General features: G+C 56.2%; 1 protein-coding gene across 5 annotated transcripts in view; it reads right to left on the minus strand.

Moving 5' to 3' along the window:
- MBP (myelin basic protein) overlaps window positions 1-25551 on the minus strand; it is a 116832-nt gene extending 91281 nt beyond the window's left edge. The window contains exons 1-2 of one of the 5 annotated variants that reach the window (XM_045041270.1): window positions 25434-25551; window positions 784-859 (exon numbers count right to left, since the gene is read on the minus strand). In XM_045041270.1, the coding sequence (XP_044897205.1) occupies window positions 784-834 (51 nt within the window). In that variant the 5' untranslated portion in view covers window positions 835-859; window positions 25434-25551. Of the gene's footprint in view, window positions 1-783; window positions 860-22544; window positions 22688-25433 lie in introns of those variants that run through there. The other 4 variants (XM_045041271.1, XM_045041272.1, XM_023242120.2 and 1 more) reach the window with 4 other exon arrangements.
- Window positions 25552-26121: the final 570 nt, after the last annotated feature.

The following is a 26121-nucleotide window of genomic DNA, read 5'->3' on the forward strand; positions in this document are numbered from 1 at the left end:
TATGCAGGGGAAGACCTGAAAGCAAATTCCGGAACATGTCGCAGCCGGCTGGTACAGAAATGGGGTCCAAGCACCGAGCAGGAAGGACCCAGTGCTGCTGGGTGGGTTGTTATCATATAAGGACTGTGCTACGCAACACGACGAGGGGGTGGGCCTCCACTCAGTTCGGTCCCACGTGGCGCTGGGGGCGCCCCGGCCTCAGTGCCAGGACGTTGTGACCTGCCATCTGTCTGGGGCTGTAACACGTGTCAGGTTCCGTGGAGTTAGGCACCAAGGACAAGGAGTGATTTCCCTTGCCTGCCCCCCCCCCGAGTCAGGGGAGATTCAGCACATCTCACCCCATGTCAGCCCCCTTTCCTCATCTGAAATGACCCTTCGGTGGTGGAGAAAAAGCCCCGGCCGGAGCGTGAGGCCACCAGGAGCCTGGTGGGTGGCAAACGTCGTGTGGGACACACAGAGGAGACTCCTTCGGACTCCCTGGAAGGAATTGGACCATTTTTATTGGCCCTTTCCCCTGTGGCGCGTCTGTACTTTCCAAGGGCGGTACGGCGATGGTGTGGGACGGGAGGGAGGGGGGTGTCACTGGCAAGGTCGTGGGCCTGGGGTCCCGGCGGAGGCGTGCGGGGTTCGGTCTGTCTGCCCTAGAGGTTTCTAAGGTAGGGGGTAACAACCCACCAGCTGTACCAGGAGCCCTGGCAGCCACCGTGTGCATCGGGAGGGTCGTGTTTAAGGACAAAACCAAACGCTGTTGGAGGGATGCTCTGAGCCCGGCTCGCTTCTTACCTTGTGGCCCTTCTCGGCGTTTAACTCCCGCTTTCCCGCGTGGTTTCCCATCCTGAGCCGGTGCGCTGGTCAGAAGCTAGAAGAAAAACAGAAGGCGTTAGCCTTAAGGCTGGGACTCTCAAAGTTTCCAATCCGAGCAACAGTCCTGTGACACGTGCTCTGCTCTGCCCATCTCTGAGAGGAGAAAACGAAAACCCCCAGACTTGACACACGGGAAGCCTGACCAGCGGGTGCCTCTGTTGGCCCCCGATCCCAAGCCAGACACTGGGAAGTGGGGCCCCTGCCCGTACCCACACTCTGTCCAGTCTCCAAGACTCTCCAGCGTGTTCTCTTCTGTAGACAAAGAACCCGGGTCGAGAACACTCGTGGATGGTGTCGACCCGGCGACCCACACACACTTGGGGGTCACGCCTCCCCCCACCCCAGGCGTGCTGAGACGCACTGACAGGCAGAACAGGGCAGCCCTCCTGAAAATGAGAGGCGGTCCACTCGGGCTCACTGTTTGGGGAATCACGTGAGCACGGAGACCGCAAGATCAGACCAAGGACTGCTTATCAGACAAGCATCCCAAGAATTTGCAGCATTTGCAAGGAAGATAAAGTTGGATTAAAAAAAAAATTCAGTTCCTCTTTTGTATTTTTAACATAAACTTCAGCAGCAAATTCATGATTTCCCCCCCCCCAAAAGGATCAACACTGCAGAATGTAGCCAAACCCACTCTACACCAATTGCGTTTCCACCTTCACCCTTGGACGTGCACCGACCACCAGGACCACTCACTCCGTCGCTGTGAACCATCAATGGGCCGCAGGTGCTGGTGTTTAGGGGCAGTTCCGAAATGCAACTTTGCACGAGGAACCCTTTTTAACGACTGTGAGAGAACTGACTCCCTGCTGAACGTGAAACAGCTGTCCTTGAAAGGTAACAAAACGAACCGTCTTCGGAAAACGGGAAGGATTTCTAAAACGTTACACATGCCTGGATGAAAGGCAAGAGTTGCCCCCGCAAAAGGTACTCCTCAGGAAAAAGGGGAATTAATTGCTTAAGATCTGAATTTTTCCAAAGCCTCCCATAGCTCTGGATGCCTCTCAGTGACCCTGAAGGATGCCCTTGCCTTTGTCCACAGGACCCCAACGGAGGGCAGGATGGGTGAGAAAGGGATTTTCGGGCGTCACCTCCCAGGGTGTGTGTGAGTACGTGAGCCGTTACACAGCAGAGACCGGAAACAGCCAACCACGTGTGGACGGAACACCCTTCCCACCTCACGCTTTGTAAATAGAAACTGGGGCGGGCAATCCCATTTCCAGTGACGGCCCTGGGAAGAGAAAGATTCGGTGACGTGGCAATCATGAGTTCTGGCAAATCACAGACACAGCTCTGGAAGTGAGAAAACACCATAAACTTAGAGGATTCAGGTGAATTCCTCATTTGTGATGCATGAGAGTGAAAGAAACCTCCAATATTTAAAAATACATGCTTTAAAAAAGTTTTTTAATGTTTATTTAGTTTTGAGAGACAGAGAGAGACACAGCATGAGTGGGGATGGGGTAGAGAGGGAGACACAGAATCTGAAGCAGGTTCCAGGCTCCGAGCTGTCAGCACAGAGCCCGACGTGGGGCTTGAACCCACGAACCGAAGCCGGAGTTGGACGCTCAACCGACTGAGCCACCCAGGCGCCCCTAAAAATGCATGCTTTTAAAGATGCAAGTTTACCTTTGCAGATAATTTCAGCCTCCGGTGTGATCCTGTCATCTCTGTCCTCATTCATTTAAATTGGATCACCACAGAACCCTCACGGGGAAAATGGAGGTTTGGGCACACATAGTACTTTACTCAATAAGGGGAGAACTCGTTTTTGTCATCTGGGAGTCTGCTCAGTCGTCAGGGAACATGAGTGGGTGTTCTCCCAGGAGACCTGGGTCTGAATGTGGATGTGAAGCAGCTGTTACTCTGAGGTTTGACTTCTCTTGGATTCCACGCAGGGTTTTAACTGAATACTGAGAACTTGCGAGATGAAGAGAGGACACAGAATAACAACGCATTACACACTTGTGGATCTCCCACTCTGTTTTAGAAATAAGAATTGACTACTCAAAACTAAACGCAGGCAGTAACAAATATTGTTCAAGGTCCATGATACCCAAAGCAATCTACACATTGAATGTAATCCCTATCAAAACACCAAAGCATTTTTCACAGAACTAGAACAAACAATCCTAAAATTCGTATGGAACCACAAAAGACTCTGAAGAGCCAAAGCAATCTCGAAAAAGAAGAACAAAACTAAAGGTATCACAATCCCAGATTTCAAGATATGCCACAAAGCTGCAGTAATCAAAACCATATGGTACTGGCACAAAAACAGATACATAGATCAATGGAACAGAATAGAGATCCCAGAAATAAAACCACAATGATATGATCAATTAATCGTGACAAAGGAAGCAAGAATATGTAATGGGAAAAAGACAGTCTCTTCGATAAATGGTGTTGAGAAAACTGGACAGCTAGATGCACAAGAATGAAACTGGACCACTTTCATACACCAACACAAACATAAACTCAAAATGAATTAAAGACCTAAATGCGAGACCTGAAACCACACAAATCTTAGAAGAGAACATAGGCAGTAATTTCTCTGACATCTGCCATAGCACCACATTTGTCTCCTATGGCAAGGAAAACAAAAGCAAAACTAAACTCTTGGAATTACATTAAAACAAAAAGCTTCTGAACATCAAAGGAAAGAATCAATAACACTAGAAGACGACCTATAGAATACATTTGCAAATGACATATCTGACAAAGGGTTAGTATCTAAAATATGTAAAGTACTGATACAACTCAACACCAAAAGAACAAATAATCCAGTGCAGAAATGGGCAGAAGACATGAATAGACACTTTTCCAAAGAAGACATCCAGATGGCTAACAGACACATGAAAAGATGCTCAGCGTCCCTCATCATCAGGGAAATACCAAACAAACCCACAATGAGATATCGCCTCACACCTGTCAGAACGGCTAAAACAAACAAACAAAACAAGAAATAACAAGTGTTGGCAAGGATGCAGAGAAAGAGGATCTCTTTTGCACTGGTGGTGGGAATGCAAACTGGTGCAGCCACTGTGGAGAACAGTGTGGAGGTTCCTCAAAAACTTAAAAATAGAACTACCCTATAATCCCGCAATCATACTACTGGGTATTTACCCAAAGAATATGAAAATGCTATTTTGAAGGTATACACACCCCCATGTTTACTGCATTATTTACAATAGCCCACGTGTCCATTGATACATGAATGAATAAAGAAGATGTAGTGTGTGTGTGTGTGTGTGTGTGTGTGTGTGTGCACGTACAGTGGAATATTAACCATAAAAAAGAATGAAATATTGCCATTTGCAACCATGTGGATGGGACTGGAGAGTATTATGCTAAATGAAATAAGTCAGTCAGAGAAAGACAAATACCATATGATTTCACTCAGGTGTGGAATTCGAGAAACAAAACAAAGCAACAAAGGAAAAAAAAAGAGAGAGAAACAGACCAAGAAACAGACTCTTTCTACAGAAAACGCACTGATGGGCACCAGAGGGGAGGTGGGGGGTGGGTGGGTGAAATAGGTGAAGGGGAAAAAATGAAACACAGGCAAAAGGAGTAACTTGAAGTTGACAACTTGGACTTCCGGGGTCGTCTTCTGTCTGAACGTAATGAGCGATGTTCCGTGTTCTCACCTGGGCAGGTCTCCAACCCAGCGCCCTGCTCCCTAGCCCCTACCCCCTGGTGCCCACCGCCTCCCTCACTGTCACCCTGGCTGGCATTTGGGCAACTCCAGAGAGATGTTCTGTCCTTCCAGAAGACAAAGCTCTAAGGATTTAACCTCGACACACACACCGCGGCTGAAACCCAGTGACCGATCTCCCCCACCCTCTGACATACACACTGCGGCTGAAACCCAGTGACCGATCTCTCCCCAGCTGCAAAAGTAATGCTTTTTCCAAGCTGGTCTGTCCTGATCAAAACTTCATCACACTTCCAAGCAAAACTTCAGGCTGTACTTGGGAATCCCATTCCCGAAATATTTAATCAATATTCAGAAAGGTCAAGACCACTGGACCCGGGATAGACGGAAGTAACGCAAGTCCGGGTGAGACTTTTGAAGGCGTACAAAAACCAGGTAGCTCTGACTGGCCTCTCGGATTCACCGAAGGAGAACTTACTTTATTCGTATCATTTCGAGCGTGCAGATTCCAGCCCTAAATGCGCAACATGCAAACTGGGCGGGGAGAGAAAGACCGGGGATACGAGTGACAAGTAGCATCCGATCTTTGTCTCAGATTAGGGCCTCGTCGCGGGCCAACACCTTCCAAGGCACCTGTGGTGCTTGAGGGGCATCTCCTAGGACTGCGGGCAAACCACAGTGCACCCACGAGTGACGGCCCGACCGCCACGGGGGCCACAAGGGACTCACCACCAGCCACCAGCCTCCCGAACCCGCCGTGGACACAGGTGGGACACTGGCAGGGCGTCTTTGGGCCACGTCATTTTTGCCATTAAGTGACTCGAGAGAGCAGGATTCTGGCAAACGTGTGGGGTGCTGCAAGGAAGCCCGCGGAGCGTGAGGCATCTTGGGTAATTCATCAAGCTTCTTGTACAACAGTGACAAGAGGGAGGTGGGGGAGGGGAGGGCGAATGGCCTCTGGCTGTGGCCGGCTGCCACCCTCTCCTTAGAGGGAAGTCCAGGTCCAGAGGACACTCCTGGTCAGCGCCGGGGGTTTCTGGAACCTTCCATAATGCCCGCGCGGTTACCCACACTGGTGTGAGCTGGGGGTGGGGCAGGGGGAGCTAGAAGTGAGCATAAGCCTCACACGTGAGTGATCTAGTCTTACTGGAAAGCAACCCAGCCGTTGGGCCTTCGTGGTTTATAGTTCGCCCCTCGTGCGGCCGGGACCCATGGCACCTCAGGGGGCACCCTGAAGGCACCCACAGGGACCAAATCTCCGGGGGGTGTCTGGGTGCACCTGCACAGGAGGCTGATGTGCGCAGGGATGCGGAGGCGGAGACACTACACTTCCAGCTGCTCTCACTCTGTGAAGGGCACACGCGGCAGGTCGGAGCCGGGCTCCAGGGCAGGCTGTGCTGGGCGACGTGGGGCAGCTGGCTCCACCTCTCTGGGCCTCAGCTTCCTTTCAAGTGGAGGGAAGAAAAGCCCTCTCCCTGCCCAGTGGTGAGAACGAGGCACCCCGTGGGGGGCTCTAGGCACCCTGGCTTCCGTCCCTCCGTCCCTCCATCCTCCCAGCAGGTGCATGGGAGCACGTGCTGGGGGGTAAACAGCTGCAGCCACCATCGCTGACTGCGTGTGTACTGCAGAGACCTTTCCAGGGGCTCCCACAGGCAGAGGCATCCTCTCAGGCTGACAAGGTCAAGGGAAGGGAAGGGGGCAGGGACAGCAGCGGCCCTTGAGAAGCCCGGAAGCAACACCAAACAAGGAGCCCGTAAGGAGAGCTCCCCTGAACCACAGAGCAGCCCAGCATGGCAAGTAAACTGAGCACTTCTGCTGGTCTGAGACTGTAGTCACCACGCAAGCGACAAAGGAGACCGCGAGCAGGGGACTCCAGAGACAGTGGTTCCCCTACGGAAGAGCCTTCAGAAACGGAAACGCTAACTGGCTGTGTCTGAGGCACCGCCACGTGCGTTTTTACAGGCAATGGGCTAACGTTATTGTGACACAGAGAAGGTCTCCATACCGGTCTTCCCAGAAATCACCCAGACCCTCTTACGTGCGCCCAAACCTCCCAGGATTCGGGGACTGAGCTGGAGCTGCCCGCGAAGCTGGGAGCGGCGGTGCGGGGTCAGGGTGACGTGGGGAGCTGGTCTGCTACTGTCCCTCACGGTGCCTTTGGGCTCAAGGCATCCGCCTTGTAGGTTACGCAATTACAGGAAGAGCCCTGTAAGCTTTGTTCCCATTTCACAGCTGAGAAAGTGAAGTTCAGAAAACTGAATCTAACTTTGAGGGTACCGTGCTTTTAGGAAAGTATTTTAAGGAAAACTAGGGACTGTTTTAACATATTATAAATATGTCTTATGTGGAATAAACCATTGCAGTAGGTCTAAGCATCGTACATTTCTAAATTATTAATTGGCACAACAAAAGTAAGTAAGACCTTACTCTAGCAAGTAGCCTTGAAAACACTACGAACTTGCAGGAACCCATTCCTTTAAACACCTGTATGGGGGGCGGGGTACACACGTTTAACAATGGGAAGGGCAGAGGCTTTCTTAAATCCCTACCGGGTATCTTACAAGAATAACTGGTGAGAAGTACACGTGAGAAACTATTTGGGTTTTAATTCCCTGCCTGCCAATAGTTGTTATCTGTAGAGCTTCCTTAGCAAGTTTGATCTCTCTCGGCTTCTGGTTTTCCCTTGGGATCGGACACCTGTAGCACCGTGCTGTGGAGGGTTCAGTAACGCGATGGACCGACAGCCACGGCCCTGACCACACATCAGGAAGAGAACTGCCTTCTCCCCCTCTTACAGAATGGCTGGTATGTCACATAAGGTGGCGAATGCAGAGTGAGACAGACAGGGAGTTAATTAGGACCCCGCAGAGCCTATCTTCCACACATGTCTTAACTGGAAAAGTTCAACTTTCCTGTAATACCATTTTTTTAAAATAAATAATTGCTTCGTGATCAGTGTCGAGCCAGAAGGCGATGTGCCTTTGTCATCGGTCTCTGGTACGACTGTTCACGTGTGCTGTTTCAGAGCAATGTTTTCCCCGTCCTGGGTGCATTTGCGGGAGTGTGGGCGGGACCAGTAAGAAGCACAGTGGCAGGGCACTGGGGGGTGCCGGGAGGGACGGGCTGGTGTCTGCACTGACCACAGAGACGGGTCCAGGCGTAGAGCCCACAGTGAATTTGTTAAAATCTACCCCCTAGGAACCCTGAGAGTCATTGCCAGCCGAGAGGAGCATTAACATGTACTTAGAGCAGCAGGATGTAAAATCCCACCGAGCTGGGAACTTCTGCTTTCTTTCATTTTTTAAATCACGAAAGCAACGTTTTCACAAGTCCATGTACTTTGTCATTAACCATTGACGGGATTTTTGCTTTTTACTAGACTTTAAAAGGTCAACAGACTTCACTGTCACTACTACGGTTCCTACTTCATCTGGGCCCTGGGTCCGAACGGCCCCCGCACCTCGTTACTGGGGGCCAGTAGCCAGTACCCAGGAGATGCCCTGTGGACACCTGCCGTGGGGCGGGGATCTGGGTCCTCGGGACGGAGTGTGTCCATCACGAGTATTGGAATCACCAGGTGCTCGTGAGTGTGCTGCTGGATTCTGGAGGTGGTCTGACTGTACATTCTAGAAGAATGCAAAGTAGGAGGAGGATCGTGGATTTGCACAGAAGTGGTCTATTTGACCTCTGAATCGCGGGTTGAAGATGGAGAGGAAAACTGTAGAATTTAGACTGATAGGGTGTAGTCAGGATAGCCCGGAAACGGGGTAACCTGAATAAAGGTAGTAAGACAAGAGACAGTGAAATTGCCAAAGGGGCATCATCATTTCCTTTTTGGGATCGCGAACCACAGATAGAAGGACCCCCAGGAGAGCTGCAGGCTGACCCTCCCAAGGGAAGCACCCTCGCCGTATCTGCCCTGCGCGGGGAGACCGCTAACCTCAGAGATCCCAGCATTTCCCGACACCGTCCGCCCCAGTGGTGAGCGGGGCTCCAAACGCTCGTCAGTCACACGTGACGTGTCCGTCAATACGGTGAACTGAACACGAAGAGGGAGTCGCCAGCCGTCCCGTTCACCCCGGGGAAGGCCACACACCCTTGGTGAGATGCACCCAAAGCAAACAGGGTCTCGTTTGATATTTTTCAACTGAAAGGTCTAAAGGTTTCCTAGTCAGGAGGGGTAGCGTTTTAAGGATTTTGAGCCATCTCACAAAAGGAGACGTGGGAGGAAGGGAGGTTTTTTTTTTTTTTTTAATGTTTATTTATTATTGAGAGACAGAGAGACACAGAGCATGAGCAGGGGAGGGGCAGAGACAGGGTGAGACACAGAATCTGAAACAGGCTCCAGGCTCTGAGCTGTCAGCACAGAGCCCGATGCGGGGCTCAAACCCACGAACCGTGAGATCATGACCTGAGCTGAAGTCGGTTGCCTAACCAACTGGGCCACCCAGGCGCCCCACGGGAGGGTTTTCTTAAGTTCAGAAGCTTGTTGTTCAGGATGAAAGCAGCGTTGAGGGATGACAGACTCGGAGTCTGGGCCCCTGGTTGGCTGCGACCTGGCCCCCCCGGCCTTGAGCAACTCACCTAACCTCAGCCTCGGCCCCCACTTGTAAAGGGGGCGGTGACACCTGCCTGACCCACCTGAGCAGGCGGCTGTGAGGTTCCGGTAACACAGCCGCACCGTGACACGTGCAAGAAGTGGGAACGCGGGACTGTCTCCGCAGTAGACAGCGCTGAGCAAAGATGCTGAAAAGGATTTGCGAGCCGTCGTCTCGGAAACCAAGCCGCGGTCAAAACCCTCGGATTCGACCCACGGGCACCGGTGAGCAGCCGCGACGCGGGCTCCGGGCTGGGCGTCCTCAAGCTCACGCCGGAGCGGCCGCGCTCTCTGTGGCGCAATTTTGAGCCTGGGGACAAAGGCGTGAGGCTGAGCCGGGCTGTTCCACACTCTGCACGTCCGCACCAGGCTCCGTCACGGCAAACGGGCGCGTGCAGATCTGCGGCGTGAGCAGCACGGGGAGGGGAACACAGGGGGCATCTGGAAGTTGGGGGTTCTTTCCAGCACGTTGGGAAACGAGGTAGGGAGGACGCCAAGAGCACTTCCGAAGGCCACTCGCGGGCTAGACCTCACGGCGGGCGTGGGGGTCCGGCAGCGAACAGCAGGGGACATGCTCGTCAACCGAGGGAAAGCTTACGGGAGCCGAGGTGAGAACGGGGAGTCTGAAGCAATGTCCGGGGCAAGCACTTGAACGATTCGTACAGCAGAGATGAGAGCAGGCGTCTGGACGCTGGTGTGTGTGCGAACACACAGCCCCCAGGAGAAAGGAGGCAGGGAGGCCGAGGGAGGCTGACCGGGCTCGGTTTGAGTTTCCGACTCAACGGCACGCGGGCCTCAGAATGGCCCGGTGACACCCCCGTTTTCTCCCATTTCGTGTCACTGGAGGGAGAGTCCTCAGCGATCCGGACCCCCTTCCCCCGCCCCTCCTGGCTGACGACTGGGTCTCGCCCCACGAGGCCCCTCCCTGGCCTGCTGCTGTGCACAGAGAAAAAAAGTCTCCGTGCACAAACAGGCGGTAGGAAGCTGGCCTTGCTCCATATCACAAGTCACGTTGAGACGGGCCTTGCCGACGCGTGGGGAGAGGATCGGATCGGGGCACCCCTTTCCCCCGGCAGGTGGGAAGTCTGGAGACCCCGCAGCACCGCTGGCCCGACTCCGTCACCGCGAGCGAATGCTGGGCCCCGCTGCCCCTGTGAGGCTCCGTGTCAGGCAGGCAGCGCACAAGCTGTCCCAGCCAAGGGCCCAGCACCGGGACGAGGCAGGCGGGGGTTCAGAGCGGAGGTATCTAGAGCCTGAGTAACAGGGGTGGGCAGGGCATGCCCTTTCTTGCAGACGCTCCCCGCCTGGCACTGAGGGTTCTGGCCCACATGGATCCAAACGCGTAAACCTGGGACAGTGAATGTTACTTCCCGGAGGCGCTTGGAAACAACTGGTTAATATTTTACAGGCACCTGAAGATACAAACCCTGGGTCAGAGGATAATCAACCCCCGCAGGGGCCTTGCCTTCCAGGACCGGCCCACGGGCGTCCTCCTCCTCGGCCCCCGCGGGGAGTCACGCGTGCGACATCACAGGGGCGTTAGGCCACACGGCCCAGGGCGCCGGCCATCAGCCACACCTGCCCGGTCACCAGAGATCCGGGGGTGCCTCGTGACCCGGGGCACTGTCAGCGGCAGTGAGAAGAAACTCAGACGCTCTGGGCATTGCTCAGAGGCCGGGCCAGTGATCAAACGACAGAACGATGTGTGTTCGACTCAGTGCATCTCAACCCACCTCCACGACGACTCATGCATTCCTTGACATGAGGCATGATGGCTCATGATCATTAAGCACAGGGAGGAAATGCGCCTGCTCGGGCAGTAGGTTTCTGTGTGGCCTGGGGCCAAAAGAGCATAGTCTGAGTCTTAGCTAAGATAAAGCTGTGTTTCGGATGCTAGAACTGTTGATCTAAAACCTCCAGATCCAAATCACCAACCCCTAAGTGGTCCCACAGAGACAGCAGATCTCACTGGCAAGCAGCACAGTACTGAGTGACTTCTTTCCAGAACCTTCCAGATTGCAATCAGGGAAAAGAATGCCACGCCTGGTCACCAACCCACCATGGCCTGCAGGAGACCCGGCTCGGAGCCGTCCAGTGGGCCCGAGGCTCACCCGGGCGTGCCACAAGTTACTGGGTGAGTCTGCACTTCTCGAGATGCAATGGAGAGATCCAGGACGCTGCGGAGTGGTAATCATATTTACAGAAACGGCGGGAAGACGCGTCGCGGGAGAGTAGGACGCAGTGACGGGGCTGTGGGTTTGGATCCAGGCGGCCGACAGTAGCCGTCATGACGGGGTGACGACGTGACAGGTGCTAGATGGACGCGTCAACGGTGTGGCTTCTTTGTGCTCCCCCTGCGCTGAGGGGGGGCTCTAACTGAGCTCCCGGTTTACAGAAGATGAGCCTCTGACGGTCCCTGAGTTCCGGCTCAAGCTCGGCCTCGAATGGACCCGGGCACCTGGGCACGGCCCCCAATTTCCTCTGAGAAAGGATTTCTCCGTGCATTGAGTCTTGGCTTCATTAAGGACCGAAGCTCCATCCAAAGGTCAGAGGGGGCCCCTCTTCCTCCATTTCAGGCCTTTTAACGTATGCTCTCCTAGCACAAAACACATTAGCGACAACTTCACAAAGCCTTCCTTCCTCACCTCCTTCTGCCCAAAAACCACCGCGAAGCAACGGTAAATAATGAAGCTTGACACGACCACATCATGCAATGAAGTCTCTTTTCAAGCTGTTCCTGAAAAACGGCACTTAGAGGAATAATTACAGCGGCGCCCGGGGGGCTCAGTCAGTTGAGCCTCTGACTCTTGGTTTCAGCTCAGGTCACGATCTCCAGGTTCGTGGGTTTGAGTCCCGCCTTGGGCTCTGTGCCGACAGCCAGGAGCCTGCTTCAGATTCGTGTCTCCCTCTCCCTCTGCCCCTCGCCCACTCGTGCTGTCTCTCTCAAAAACAAATAAACTTAAAAAAAAAAAATAAAGGAATAATTACATAACAGGCAATCAACAGTGCAGGAAGCATATTGTGAACACAAGATTGCCGGAAGCTTGCATTTTGAACTTGGGCTTTTGAAGCAGTTTCTGCGCAGCATTTGGTTTCTAAGTGGTACCTTGAAGGCGTAGGAAGATCGATATCCTTTCAGAAGGCACTGATTTATTACTATCAGGTTGAGGCCTTATGATTTTCTTGTACCATCAAAATCAAGATCGTCTGGGATGGCCTTTTGTAGGCTGTAAAGTGCTTCCCCGGTGAACTGCTATAATACTATCATGAGGGGTCTTAACCCTTCATACTCTATACAAACCGCAGCATTTCTTACTTGACCCGCATCCCAGATTCAGATGAAGGGCGGGGACATCTAAAGGCGGAGCGGAACCAGCTCACTTGAAAGAGCAAAGGAGCAGGACGTGTGGGAGAAAACAGGCTTGGGGCAGAAAACCCGGATTCTAATACCACCTGCCCGTGGGAGTGAGGCGGCCGTGGACGGGCCCCCTGGCCTCTCTGGGCCCCGTTTGCTGTGTTTCTGGAGAAACAAGGGGCTGGACAAGGCTGGCTCCAGACTCGGCAGCCGCCCATGGCGTTCAGATTCCACCAGGGCTGAGCACAGACTTCGCACTCCCTGTGTCTTTACAACTGGAGCGTTTCCTGACGGGGTTTAGGCAAAGCCGCCCACGCTGTGTCCGACTGCTGACGACAGCTGGCTTCCCGAAGCCAGAGGCCAAGTCCAGGAGGAGATGCTATGAAAACTCACGACGCGAGCGTCTCCTGGGTGCTCGGTGCCGGAAGGAGCATCGGAGGAGCAGGGCGAAAAGAGCTGGCCTGCGTCACGTGCCCACACGAGCGTGTACTCGCCCGTGCACGCCCATGCACGGTGCGTCCATGCTGTGTCTCTCCCTCTTCTGAGATCTGGGGCGGTGGGAGGACACAGACGTGTTGTCCCGCCGGTCACTTTGAAGGCAGATCCTCAGACCTCACCTAACCTACTTGTGCCTGAGACCTTTCTAGAGCGAGACAGGGTCCGCCTGGGAAAGAAAACCCCGCAGGCTGTCGGAGGCCAGTTTCAGAGGCACGCTGCTACCTTCCCAGCACCACAGCGGTGACCAGGACGTCGTAGGCACTCGAAGCTGTCCCCTCTCTCAATCACATGTGCACATGCCCATTTACACGTGCACACACACACACACATACACGGCACACGTGTGTTTGGAGACCCGTCGTCGGTCTGTGGCATCCCACGGAACCGGAGCAACCTGTGAACCCTGGGGAGGCCCGGGGGGTAGGAGCGGCCGGGAGGTCCGTCCAGCCTGGTGCACCGGCAGGGGACGAGTTTCGGATCCAGGGGCACTGAAGGACCGTCTCGGCGCAGAGCCCTCTGAAAACAGAAGCCCTTGCTCAGAAGGAACCAGAAAGGAAGTGTGGGTCCACACGCTGGTTGGGGTGCCGAGCACACAGGGCGGTGGCCGGAGTCGCAGGCCCCGCCCTCAGCTCCGCACGGAGCCCTCTGACACTTGGTCACATGGGGACCAGAGGAGCAGATGTGGTGGAGGGTGTGGAAGCCCCGGACCAGCAGCCTCCCCCACACGCTGTGTGCAGGTGCCCACAGTCAAGGGCAAACACGGGCTCCTATGGGTCCGGGAGGTGATCCAGCACAGACGTGGGACGCAGCCCTTCAGAAGACAAGGTGGCCCCAGGGTCACATAAAGCCGCACCTGTGCGCAGCTCACCAGTCACTGGTTACGACAGGCCTGGGTGACACCACGTGGAAACATACTACAGTGTGTAATAGATGTCGAGGGGCGAGCGTTCTTACTTGAGTTAATTACCCTTTCAGGGTGCTAAGGCAGACATTATATTCTAATAAAACTTCGCCCAAATGTCGTTAAATAGAAGCACCCGAAGCCAGGTGAATCCAAGCGGCATCCGGCACGGCGACTGGCCGCCAGGTGGAGGGCAGCCTGGTTATCTGGCCACCGGCCGGGTTGCAGGGGCAGAGGAGCCCAGCAGGGACCACTGGTGCGCGAGCCAGGCCCACGGCTGTGGCTGTCCCAAGACCTCACTGTAGGCACGGCATGGGGCCCGGGTTTCCCTGTCCACACGTTTTCACGTCTGCCCTCCCCTGGCCTCCACCAGACACCATCAGATGTCTGTGATCAGTCAGGGAGCCCAGAGCAACCACGCCCGGGACCCCACCCGATGACAGGTGTCACGGTCATTAAGTGTCACTCCACTGGAGGAGGTCAGGGACAAACCCTGGTTGAGCCCGGGGTGCCTTCCTCAAATTCCTCTTGGAGCCCACGTCACGAGAGCAAATGCAGTCACGTCGCGGAGACGCAAGGTCTGAGGTGACTGGATCACGGTGGCTCGTGCAAAGGCACCACTGGCGACCGTCTCTTTCTTCATGAGCACATTCAGTTGTTTTTACTTTTGGAGGGGCTTGAAGTTTGTCCCGGTTCTAATGTGCTCTCCCATTAAAACGCCCTTTTCCTACAGCACACTTCACTTGGGTGTTGCTAGTCCCCTGTAAAGGCTGATCTACGGACCCACGTTTATAGATGGTGTTAGGACGGTTCCCTAATGTGGTTTCGACCGTGACCTTGCACTGCATTTTCAGTGCATTTTCACACCCTGCTTCACAGAGCAAGTTCCCACCAGCAGCCTGAAATGAGTAAGGTCAGCTTCCAGCATCTGGTCTAAATCCCTCTCTCTTCCAAAGTGAGTCTGGACATTCGCAAACGACGAGAGAATAAAAGAGCCACCATCTCCCGTTTGGAACCACACCGCCTTTCAGACAGCAACACACAGCGACGGGCGGAAGCTACGGATGCATTACGCGGTCTCTGAAGTGTCATCGATCGTCTTCATATTTCTAGGAAGGACAGGGCAGCTGCTGCTGACACTCAGACACCCTCGGTCCCAGCTAGTCCAAGGTTATTACATTTTCAGACACCAAGGAACCAGAATGAAAACAACCACAGCACCCTCACGGCCACGCGTGCACATACGCACACGCAAGCACACACACACCACTACTTCCTAATTCTATTAAATTCCTTCTTTAATTCGTCCGGTCTTTTAAGGCAGGACAGTAAGCTGAGTCAACCTTAGGACTGGGCGTACTCCTGCACAATCCGGACCCTGCTGTGTCAGCTGTTTGGTGATGGTCAGAATCAGCAGAGCCCGTCCCTCCGTGGATGCGGCAAGCACGAGCCCCACACGCTGTGAAATGACACCCGGGCCAGTAGACGTATGTGGAGGTTTCCCAGAATGCACAGGCGGGAGCCAACACCCATCCCTCATCGGCAAAACGCTACCAAACCAAGGACGAGAGCCACCGCTGCTAAAAGCTGAGCGGGGAAGGTGGACACCCTGGAAACACAGCGAGGGAAGGGCCCCGGGGACGAGAGGGCCTATGAGGAAGCAGGACTTCCAGGGCGGCCAGACAGGCCACCCCAGGGAGCGGTGCGGGGCTGCTGGGGGAGCAGGAGGCCTGGGAGGGACCTGGGTGCAGGGCAGAGTCCCCCTCACTGCGCAGTGCCGTTGGGGAAGGCTGCCTTGTCTCCCTCCCTCTCCCCGGGGGTCCCGCTCACCAGCAGTCCCGCGGCGTGGCTGTCTGTGTGCACTGCGGGGCCGTGGGCAGACGTTTTGCCCTGGGAAACCTGTCTGTGTGCATCTAACCCCCCAGTAATACGGAGAAGCCTCTCGGGCCAAGAACCACACCCATCTTATCTTGGTGGACCTGGGAACGCAGTGTGGAGCATGGTCAACGGGTTTTAAAAGATTAATCATGCAGTCGCTGCATTTGGGAAGCCTGCAACACAGCTCGTAGTGTTTGCTTTTAGAGGAAGTTTCGCAAAAATGTTAGGCTTCAGGTGTCCAGGCATCTGGATGAGAACAGGGGCACCCGTGAATACTCCTCGTCAGAGGCGCCAGGGCTCACTAGGCAGGAAATAAAAGCTATTCTCCGAATACAGAGAACGTAACAAACAAGACGCAGATAAAAACACGAAAGCATAGAATTTATTTCCCACGGGTCCCTCTTTCTGATGCAAAGTCACTCGATTAGTGAAACGCATGGATTTCGGTGCCCTTATGAAAACGTGTGTGAGCACACGTGTGTACGCTCGGATAACCCGGTGTAGACTGGACGAGGCTCCTTCCTTCCCTTAGAGCAGGCTCCTCGGAGTCTCCTGGGAACCTTACGAGAACACACACTCCTGCACCCGATCCCCAAGCTGTGGGTGGTGCGGTGGAAACGGGGGCCCGGGACTCTGCATTCAACAGGAATCTGGATGAAGTGTGCGCAGGTGGTGGTTGGCCGACCCAACCCTGTCCCAGCAGCCTCGTGAGAAGACACGGGGCCCACGGGCTCCCCACCAGCCGGCCGCCAAGCCGATTCTGCGCCCCCTGGCAATCTACACAGAGGCGGGGGGGGGGGGGGTTCGCTCTGTGCGAGCTTCACCTCCAGGTTTCCACGGGACCCCGGATAAGGAAGAACTGTGCCTGCGTGAGTCCTTCCTCTCTGTTTCGGCTGCTGGTTGGGGAGGCGGTGGCCTCGTGTGTCTGCGAGGTCTTTGCCGGAGGAGCATCGGCCCGGCTCTCGGCTCCCGCCGGCAGGGACCGACGTTGTCCCTGGAGGGGTGGGCAGGACGTGGCTGGGGCGAGGGAGATCCCACGGCGCCCGACCCCACCAGGCAGGGACGGCACTTGTGCAGGAAGGCCAGCGAGTGGCGACGAGGCCCTCGGGAGCCCCGCCTTTCCCACCCTTACTTAAAACACTGGGGCCGCGGGGGCGCCCGGGGGAGAGCGGGGGGCTCAGTCGGTTAAGGGTCCAACTCTTGATGTCGTCTCGGGCCACGATCTCACGGTTCGTGGGATCAAGCCCCACGTCAGGGTCTGTGCGGACAGCTGGGAGTCTGCTTGGGGCTCTGCCTCGCTCCCCTCTCTGCCCCGCCCCCGCTTGCTCACAGGCGATCACTCCTTGTCTCTCTGTCTCTCTCTCTCTCTCTCTCTCTAAATAAACTTTAAAACAAAACCACCGGCATGGCCACACTCGCCACCCTCTCCGACAAAAACAAACCGTCACCCGACTGCACTGCAGCAAAGAAGAGTCATTCTCTGAGACACGAATCTCACGCAACGGGGTGCAGCGAGGTGCACTGCTCCCGCGGAGCCGGGTCTCCCCAGGCCCCAGGGTGGTGGAGACGCTGGGCCGGGTCCCCGGGGGGGCAGCACAGGCGGTGGGCCCCACGCTGGGCGGGGGGGGGGGAGGGGGACGTGGCACCGTGATGAGTGAGGGCCCAGCTGCCGAGTACTCAGAGCACACGGTCACCAGACGTCCAGGTGGTCAGCACCGGATGCTGACCACCGATCACAAGGAAACCCGCAAGCAAGTACAATCCCGTCACGTCTGCGTACAGGAGCATCAGCAGTCCTCGCGGTTGTCTGGGCGTCTTTTTAAAAAAAATTTTTTTAATGTTTGTTTATTTTTGAGAGAGAGAGAGAGAAAGAGAGAGAGAGAGGGAGTGGGGGAGGGGCAGGGAGAGAGGGAGGCGCAGAATTCGAAGCGGGCTTCAGGCTCCGGGCTGTCAGCACAGAGCCGACGCGGGGCTTGAAACCACGAGCCGCGAGATCATGACCTGAGCTGAAGTGGGACCCTTAACCCACTGAGCCACCCAGGCGCCCCTTTCTGGGCGGTTTTAAAACAGGGGAGATATATAAACCAACCCGAAGTCTTCGTTATGGCATAAATCACAATCCGCGTGCTGCTGAAAACCGCTGCGCTTAATGAAATACTGAACGGCTCTTGTGACTATTGTTGTGTTTTAAACTGCACAAGGGGCGCCTGGGTGGCTCGGTCGGTTAAGCGTCCGACTTCGGCTCAGGTCACGATCTCGCGGTCCGTGAGTTCGAGCCCCGTGTTGGGCTCTGTGCTGACCGCTCAGCGCCTGGAGCCTGTTTCAGATTCTGTGTCTCCCTCCCTCTCTGCTCCTCCCCTGTTCATGCTCTGTCTCTCTCTGTCTCAAAAATAAATAAACGTTAAAAAAAAAATTAAAAAAAATAAACTGTACAACACGTAGCAAAGAGAAGCACTTCGTCCTCCAGAAAAACAGCCAAGGGGCTCTGAGCAGAGGCTCATTTCCTGTAAGAAGGCTGCGGCCATGGGCCTCAGAGAAACCCCCTCACACTCTGAAAGGTGTCACCCGCTTGGTTATCATCTACGAGCCGCTGACCCCTTTTCAAAGTCGGGGTCGGTTTTGCTGTGCTGTGTCTTACCCCCACCCAGAGAGAGCTTCTCATGCTCCCGCACGTGAAAAAAGTGAGTGTTTTCCTGTCTGCTTCTTTCCTCCCAAGCAGAGCTGTTCTGCAAAGGCCTCTGGTTTCTGAGCGGTCCCCAGGCGCTCGTGTGGCCGGCCTGGCACGGGGCGGGGTTGAGCCCTTGGGCCTGCTGGTGCCACTAGGGGGTGGCCGGGAGGGGGCCTGCTGGATTCGACGGCTGGCTGAGGGACTGAGAAGGAGCACTGCCAGGCTTCCCCACTGGGTGCCAGGGAGGGCCTGGACCCATGGACACACAGCCTTCCTGCAGAGTCCACCATTAGTCCGTCTGTGTCCTTCCAGAAAACACATCTGACTGGGGGAGGGGGAGCTTAGTTAGGCCTTTGAATGGGTTTTATGGATGTCCTGAAGATGCATGTCTATATCCAAGAACAGGTGTCACATAAACAGAAACTCCTGGGCCGAGAGGTTCAGAGGACTAACCCTTATTTAAAATAACCTTTGGGGACAGAGTGGCAGCTCTTCTGTGCCCATGGGGGAGTGTCCCCAACATCGGCCAGCACACACGGAATCCAGGTGCAAGCAGGTGGGGGTGTGCGTGTCAGGTTGTGTGTGTGGAGAAGTGTGTGGGTGTATGTGTCTCTGCGTGTGTGCGTGTGGGGGTGTGGCCAAGAACTAGGCCCTCAGGCACTGAGAAAGCCTCTCTCGGCCCCTGCCCTGCTCTCTGCCTCTCAGCCCCGTCTCCCCATGCTCTTTCCCCTTGGTTACTTGCCTTTTGGTATATTTTTTGTATTTATCTCTACCGTAACACTAAGCGTGCAACGTGGCTCATCGCCTATTACCGATAAAACCGCATTTCCCTTCTTTTGTTTTGGAAAATGTTAACCCCTTCACTCTCAAAGAAAGTGAATAAGCTAAAAGGGAGTCAAAATCCCACGGAGAGTTTTCTGATGTAAGCAAGCCTGTTGTGACACTTGCGTGGGAAGGCACAGGGCCCTCAGGAACCACCGCGATTTCTATTTTTTAATTTAAAAAAATTTTATGCTTATTTATTTCTGAGAGGGAGAGAAAGAGTTCACGTGCGAGTTGGGGAAGGGCAGAGAGAGAGGGGGACAGAGGCTCCACAGCCGGCTCCGGGCTGTCGGCACAGAGCCCGACATGGGACTCAAACCCACGAACCGCGAGATCACGACCTGAGTCGAAGTCAGACGCTTAAGTGACTGAGCCACCGTGGCGCCCCGGCCACCATGCTTTTAATAAAGAAAAGGAGAGAGGACCCAGTCCGCCTGACGTTAAGGTTTACTCCCCCGGGGACAGTAATCCAGACAGTATAGCCCTGGCGGACGGAACAGACACCCACAACCCAGAAACAGATGCGCACAAATCTGACGAAGGAGGAAAGCACCTTGGGGGAGGGGTGACCCTGGGAACAACCAGACACTCAGGCCAGAACCAGCCGAACAAAACCAAAAGCCCTCAACCTGCACCCCACGCTTCAGGAGAAATTAAATCAGCCTTCAGCGGAACGTGCAAAACTGCAATACGTAGAAAAAACAACAGGAGAAAAGCTTCCAGGATGTCAGGCTCACAGAAAATTCTTACTTACCCACCCCTGCCATCACAACTCATAAAAGGAAATCACTGCAAACCACCGGGACCCGCGTCTAGAACACATTAAGGACGATCAAGGCCAAGCAGCCAGTCAGACACGAGCAGGCTGTTCACCGACGGGATACGCAGATGGCCGTTACACTCATGAAAATCTTCAACATCGTTACCCGGGAGGGAAGTGCAAATTAAAATCAGGACGTCACGTTAGACACCTTAGCTGTTCTCACAGCTAAAATGAAAAGCAGCAAGGGCGCTGAATGCCCACAAGGTTGTGCGCATCCTGGGTCACTCCTCCCTTGCTGGTGGGACGCAAATGGTGCAGCTATTCCAGAAAAGAGGGTAGCTGTTTCTGTTTTTGTTTTTGTTTTCATAAAATTAAACACGCGCTTACCATATGACTTAGCAATTGACCTCTTAGGCGTGTATCCCAAAGACATGAGAACTATGTTCACAGGAAAACCTGTCCGTGGATGGCCACAGCGATTTTATTCTCAATAACCCCAAACTGGAAATGATCAGCGTGCCTTTCAAAGAGTGAATGGCTGAAAACCAAAGAATCCAGAGTGGTCCATCCGTACCATGAAATACTGCTCAGCAATAAAACAGAAAGACCTCCAGATACATAATCAACTTGGACGGATCTGAAGAGAATTGCGCTTAGTGGAAAAAAAAAAAAAAGCCAGTCAAAAAGAAAGGATACATATTGTGAGACTCCATTTCTACAGCATTCTCGAAATGATGAAATTGTAGAAAATGGGGAACAGGACTTGTGGTGCCAAGGGCTCGGGGAGGGGGGAGGGGGAAGGGGGGGAGGGGGGAGGGTGCACGTTGGCTGTGGCTAGAAAGGACGGGCTGTGGAAACCTGGGGTGGCACCGTCTTACTTGACTGTCGGCGACCACATGATTCAACTGACATTTAGAAGTTCGGTGGCAACAGAACATCCCAGGGAAGGCTGCGGTCTAGTTTTCAACACAAAGTCACTGCCATCAGCCACCAGGCAGTAAGAAGGACCCAGCGTTCAGAACCACCACAGAGGATTCAGAGGCAAATCACAGAGCAAGTGACTTTTCCCAAACTTTCTTATCCGGGGGCAGAGTGTGATACTTTAGGTAAAGATTTTCACCGTGGATTTGAACCAAATACTTTTGTGTGACCCCAGGTTAATAAAAGTAGTCATTTCAGAACAGTTCCATCCCTGAGAGTTACTGTTAAGCGATGTTGTGCAGTAACTTTTAACCGGTTTCCTTCCCTTCAGGTTTTTGTTCATTCCATTAAAAAAAAACCCCACCAAAAACTACTGATGGGCATTCCTCCTTGTCTGGGCTGCCCGGCTTACCCTTCAAGAGCCGCTGTGTCCCAGGCTCCCCGGCTCTACACCTGGCAGTGATGTCTCTCAGGGTGGTCCCTGACTTGAAAGCCATGGTCTGTGAAATGTCTCCCTGACCCTGGCCGCTGAAAATCTCAAATAACCACGGGTGTCAGGTAGGATGCTCCCCACACTCCACTTCCTCTGGAAACCTCCTTCTAGCAGCGTGGGTGTCCCTGGCCGGATGAGCTGGCCCCCCGGAACCACGCTGACACCCCTCAGCACACACCCCTGCTACCTCAAGCAGAGAGGGACGCAACACATGTGGCTGCCTCTCAGGTTGTCGCAACTGGAAAACAGAGAACAGGAACCAGAACGCGCCTATTTCCTGCCAGAGCCTTACTGAGATCCCCCCCACAAAGAAACGTACACGTTTTGCAAACTCCACTCCGCCTTCCGATAAGAGGGGCGAAAGCAGATCCTAAAAGAAACCAGGCGCTGCCACCAGCATCCCACAAGACCCGGGCCACCTGGGCGCCACCGCCCTGAGAGCACAACACACACACCCTGGGGGTCACCGCCCCCCCCCGCCCCCCGCGTCGGGCCCAGGGGGGCACGCGCGCCGCCGGCTCCCAGGCGCCAGGAGCGCAGGTGGGAGCAGGTGGACCCCGGTGGCCGCGGGCGGCGCGCGACGGAGCTGGGACAGGCCCCGAGAAAGCGGAAGCCAGGCGTCTCCGGTCCCCGCCCCCCCGCGATCAAAGGAAAACTTGGTCCGTCTGGGGCGGGGCGGGGGCGTCCGCGGGGCTCCACGCGGGGAATCTGCAGGCACTTTAACCGGGTAGGGACACCCCCCCCCCCCAGCCTGCTCTTCAGCTCGCCGCCTCCGGCACCCGTCTCCACGTCGCCCAGAGCCGCCTCCTTTGACCTCGGTCACCTCCCACCCCCGAACCCCACCCCCACCGCCAACCCCAGGCCGCCCGCTCTTCCCGCGACGGGGCCGCCGGACCCCGCCAGAGACCATACCCGGCCACCCGTCGGGTTCCCGCGCCCGCCGCTGTAGACCGGCGTCCACACCCGCGCCCACCAGCTCGCAGGGAGACCTCGGGCGGCCTCCTGCGCGCCACCTGCGCCGCTGCCCCGGAGAGCCCCGCGCCCCGCGTCACCCCCCCCCCTCCCCAGGTCCCCGCGGTCCCCGCTCCGGGCCGCCCCGCCCGCCCCCGCCGCGATCACCCACCGCGCGCTCGCCGCTCCGAGGCCGAGGGGCGCCGCGGGCTCCCACGCCGTCTCTCCGCTGCCCGGGTCCCCCTCGGGGGCGGCCGGGTCCCGGAGCTGCCGGCGCCGCCTTCCGGGGAGGGAGACGCGGGCCGCCAGGGCCGCAGGCTCGTCCTCGCTGGCGCGCGGCGGTGACTGACGGCGGCTGCTCGCGGCCCGGAGCGCACCCCGCCCCCCGCCCCCGCCGCCCCGGCTTCCTGCGAGCCAGGTAAACACGGCCGCCCTTGGAGCCCGCCCACCTGCCGCCCCGCCCCCGCCCCGCCGCCCGGACCGCCTCGGGGACCGCTCGGGGACCGCCTGGCCACGCGGAGGGCCGCGGACGCGCGGGGACCGGGGCGCAGAGTCGGTGCCGGCGGGGCGAGGCCGGCTTGGGCCGCCTCCGAACCGCTTCTCTGGGAACCTTTCCCGGGGCCAATCCTCTGAACCCCAAGCCCACCCCCTCCACCCCCAGGCCGCCAGGAGGGACCTGAGATAACGTCTCCAGGCCCCCGTTTCTCAGCCTGGCCACTTAGGTCCAAAGCGCAGCTGCCGGCCCGAATCCACCCACCGACTCCCCTTGAGTTCCCGGGGCTGGCCTTTGGGAGCCCCAGGTCATTAGCTTTGCGTGGATCCCGGCACCACAAACAGGGGTTCCGTGGGGGCTCCGCGTGTCCCCAGAGGAGGCAGGAGAGAACACACACAAAACAGACCAGAAAACGGCCAAGTGGGAGGGGCGAAGAACCCTGGGTCACCCAAGCGGCGGGCCCCTGGTCAGTGTCACACTTTTGGTCCTGAAGGGAGCCTGCGGTTTGCACATTAGTCACCTGGACACACGGACTTGATGGGCAGGTGGGCTCTCCCCGGCCGCTCCCGGCCTCCTCCTGGCGGTGGGGAGGTCGGAGGTGGGAGGGAGAGCTGACACTTTGGTGTCCCTCCTGACTTGGACTCGGGGTCAGGGAATTGAATCTGTCACTGCCCTGGAGCCCACAGGGAGCGGCAGTATTTGTTAGGAGCAGGGGGAAGTATGTAGCGAGCCTGTGTCCCCTGGGCCAGCCGTGTGTGGGTTCACGGCTGTCTGCCCCAACCAGCCACCCTCATGGACCCCAGGGGTCTCGCAACCAAGTTCAGGTGCTGGTGATTCTAGGAGAAATCTGTCCGCAGTAATATAAATGTTCAACCTGATCCTCTCTTTGGGAAAGACAGATTCCCGAGTGTGAGGTGCGGGGTCAGGAGGAGGAGTGGAAACCTCACGCCCCTGTGCCACACTTACAATTTTCCTGCCTCATGCCCTCGGGCTCCGGGTCAGAAACGGGGAAACAGGGCAAGAGTGAGGGAGCCCGGCTAATACTGAGGGCGCACAGGGCCCTGAGTCAGACCCAGGCAGCTCCCAGGTCCCTGACTCACCCACTCCCAGCCCCCCCCCCCCACCCACTCCCACCCCAAGCTTCTTAAAGTTCAGAGCAGAGGAGCCCAGAACCTGGCTTCCGTTTGGATGTGTGTTTCCGCATCACAAACAGCTCCTCCTCCCCCTCCTCCCCCTCCCCCCTGGGGTCATACCCTGCAGACTTTGCTGAAAGCTGGGTGGGCGGGGGGGAGTCCCTTAGGCCACACTGAAACCGCATCCTTCTTCCATTTCCAGCTGCTTCTGCTGGTTTTCAGGGATTTGTAGAAACTTTACAAACGCCAGCGGGGGTCTTTGCAAATGTCCGGCTTGGCGGTTAAAATGCTTTTCAAAGTATTTATAAAATTCCGCCGTGCGTATTTTTGGGACATATAGTGCCCCCAAATTCATATCCATGGGTACTTGAAAGAAGATGTGTGTGAGGGAGTAACGAGCCCTATTCGGTAAAGTGACGGGTGGCATTTGGAAGGTCCAGTCGTAGGGCTTTCCAGCGTCTGGAAAGTGGGGAGACTTTCGGGAGAGTCACGCTTTGCGTAAGGACGGCCACGCACCCTTAACCAAACACAGACATCCATTTTGCTGAATAAAACCGAGAGAGGTCTTTCGACAAGTGAGGGAGAGATGACCCAAGCCTCGCCCTCTCTTTGGTATTTCTGAGAAGATCCTGTTACAATTCCCGCCGACCCGCGTCCACATCGGTCAAGGAGGGCAGGGACCCCCAGGACTCCATCCTGCTGCAGACACACACTCCGTAATTTGCGTTGAGTGGAACTGAACTTCAGATGACCCCGGCCAGAGAAGTAAGCAAATTAACCTAAATAATTTCCAGTGGCCAAGACGGCATGCATTTTGAGTTTTCTTTCTCTTCCGCACCAGCAAACTGCACCTTGGTGATTGCATCTTTGCTCGGACGAGGACAGAACCCCACGTTCACCCCGGTTCGTCAGGAACAGTCTGCCGGTGACCTTCGCAAAGCAGCAAACGTAGCTGCAAAGGCTGGAGGGGTGGACTGCTTCCTCACACGTCCCGGTTAGGAGGTGGGTGGATTCGGCTCGGGTCACAAACACCGGTGGACGAGGGGCGTGCGCTCCAGAAGGTGCAATTAAGCACAACGCGGCACAAGACGCGTGAACGAGGAAACACTTGAGGGTTCGAGACCGCGGCCACGACCCCCACCCCCCGCACGTCACCCCACACTCCTCTCCCGACTTGCAGATGTCCCCGTGGCCTCCACAGCGGCTCCAAGCACCTGTGTGCCCTGGGCCCCCGTGCCCATCCCCCCGCCCCCCGGCTCGCCCAGCCCGTGTGCAGGTTCAGGGCCCCACTGCGGGGCCGCATGGTCGTGTTTGCACGGGCGCCGGGAAAACCCGGTGGCCGTTTCCCCCTTAGGGTGCACAGCCAGATGAGGAAGGAGGCAGGCGGGCACCAGCCCCCGTGAGCTGGGAGGACCTAGGGTGTGCCGGTGCCAACCTTAGAAATGGTGCTCGGGCCTCTGCTGGTTCCAGCACGAAGGGCGAAGGGCTTTCCAGGCTCCGCCCTGCGTCCTCCAGGCAGCTCTGGGACGGGACCTGCTTCCCGCGTCCCAAAGGGCCCTGGGCTCCGGAGGGCGCAGCTGAAGCAGACACGCCCCTGTCATCGCTGTTGCAGTTCAGGCCCGCAGGGCCGCTGCTGAGGGCGACTGAAGACGGTGCCCACTGGGACAGGCAGGGTGGGGAGGGGCACGGAGGCCGAGGGAGGGAGGGGTCTCACCGACAGGCAGGCCTCTGCCTGGCCGTTGTGGGGGGGGGGGTTCTCGCGGGACCGGACACCAGCTGAGGGGTAGAGGGAGAGATAAGGGCTCTGTAAGGGCGGGCTGGCTGTTCAGATAACACACCCCATTAGGGGCCCTGCGCCCAGAGCGTGGCAGGATGGGTACTTACAAACAGCGGCGGCGCAAAGCCTCCTTCTCACAAGGTCCTGCCCCACGCGCCCAGCGCCAAGGACCTCCTCCGGAATGCAAGGGCCCCGGTGGGTGGGCAGCATCTCCTTGGTGTCCTCGTTGTCCTTGCAATTGTCCCAGGGGTTTGACCTAGCAGTGGGGGCTCACCAACAGGAAGATCACGGGTCGAATGAGGGCTTGATCCTTATAAAGAAGTGCCCAGGAGAAAAACAAGACAGG

Source organism: Felis catus, chromosome D3 (genome assembly GCF_018350175.1).
Source record: "Felis catus isolate Fca126 chromosome D3, F.catus_Fca126_mat1.0, whole genome shotgun sequence".
Classification (NCBI taxonomy): Eukaryota; Metazoa; Chordata; class Mammalia; order Carnivora; family Felidae; genus Felis; species Felis catus.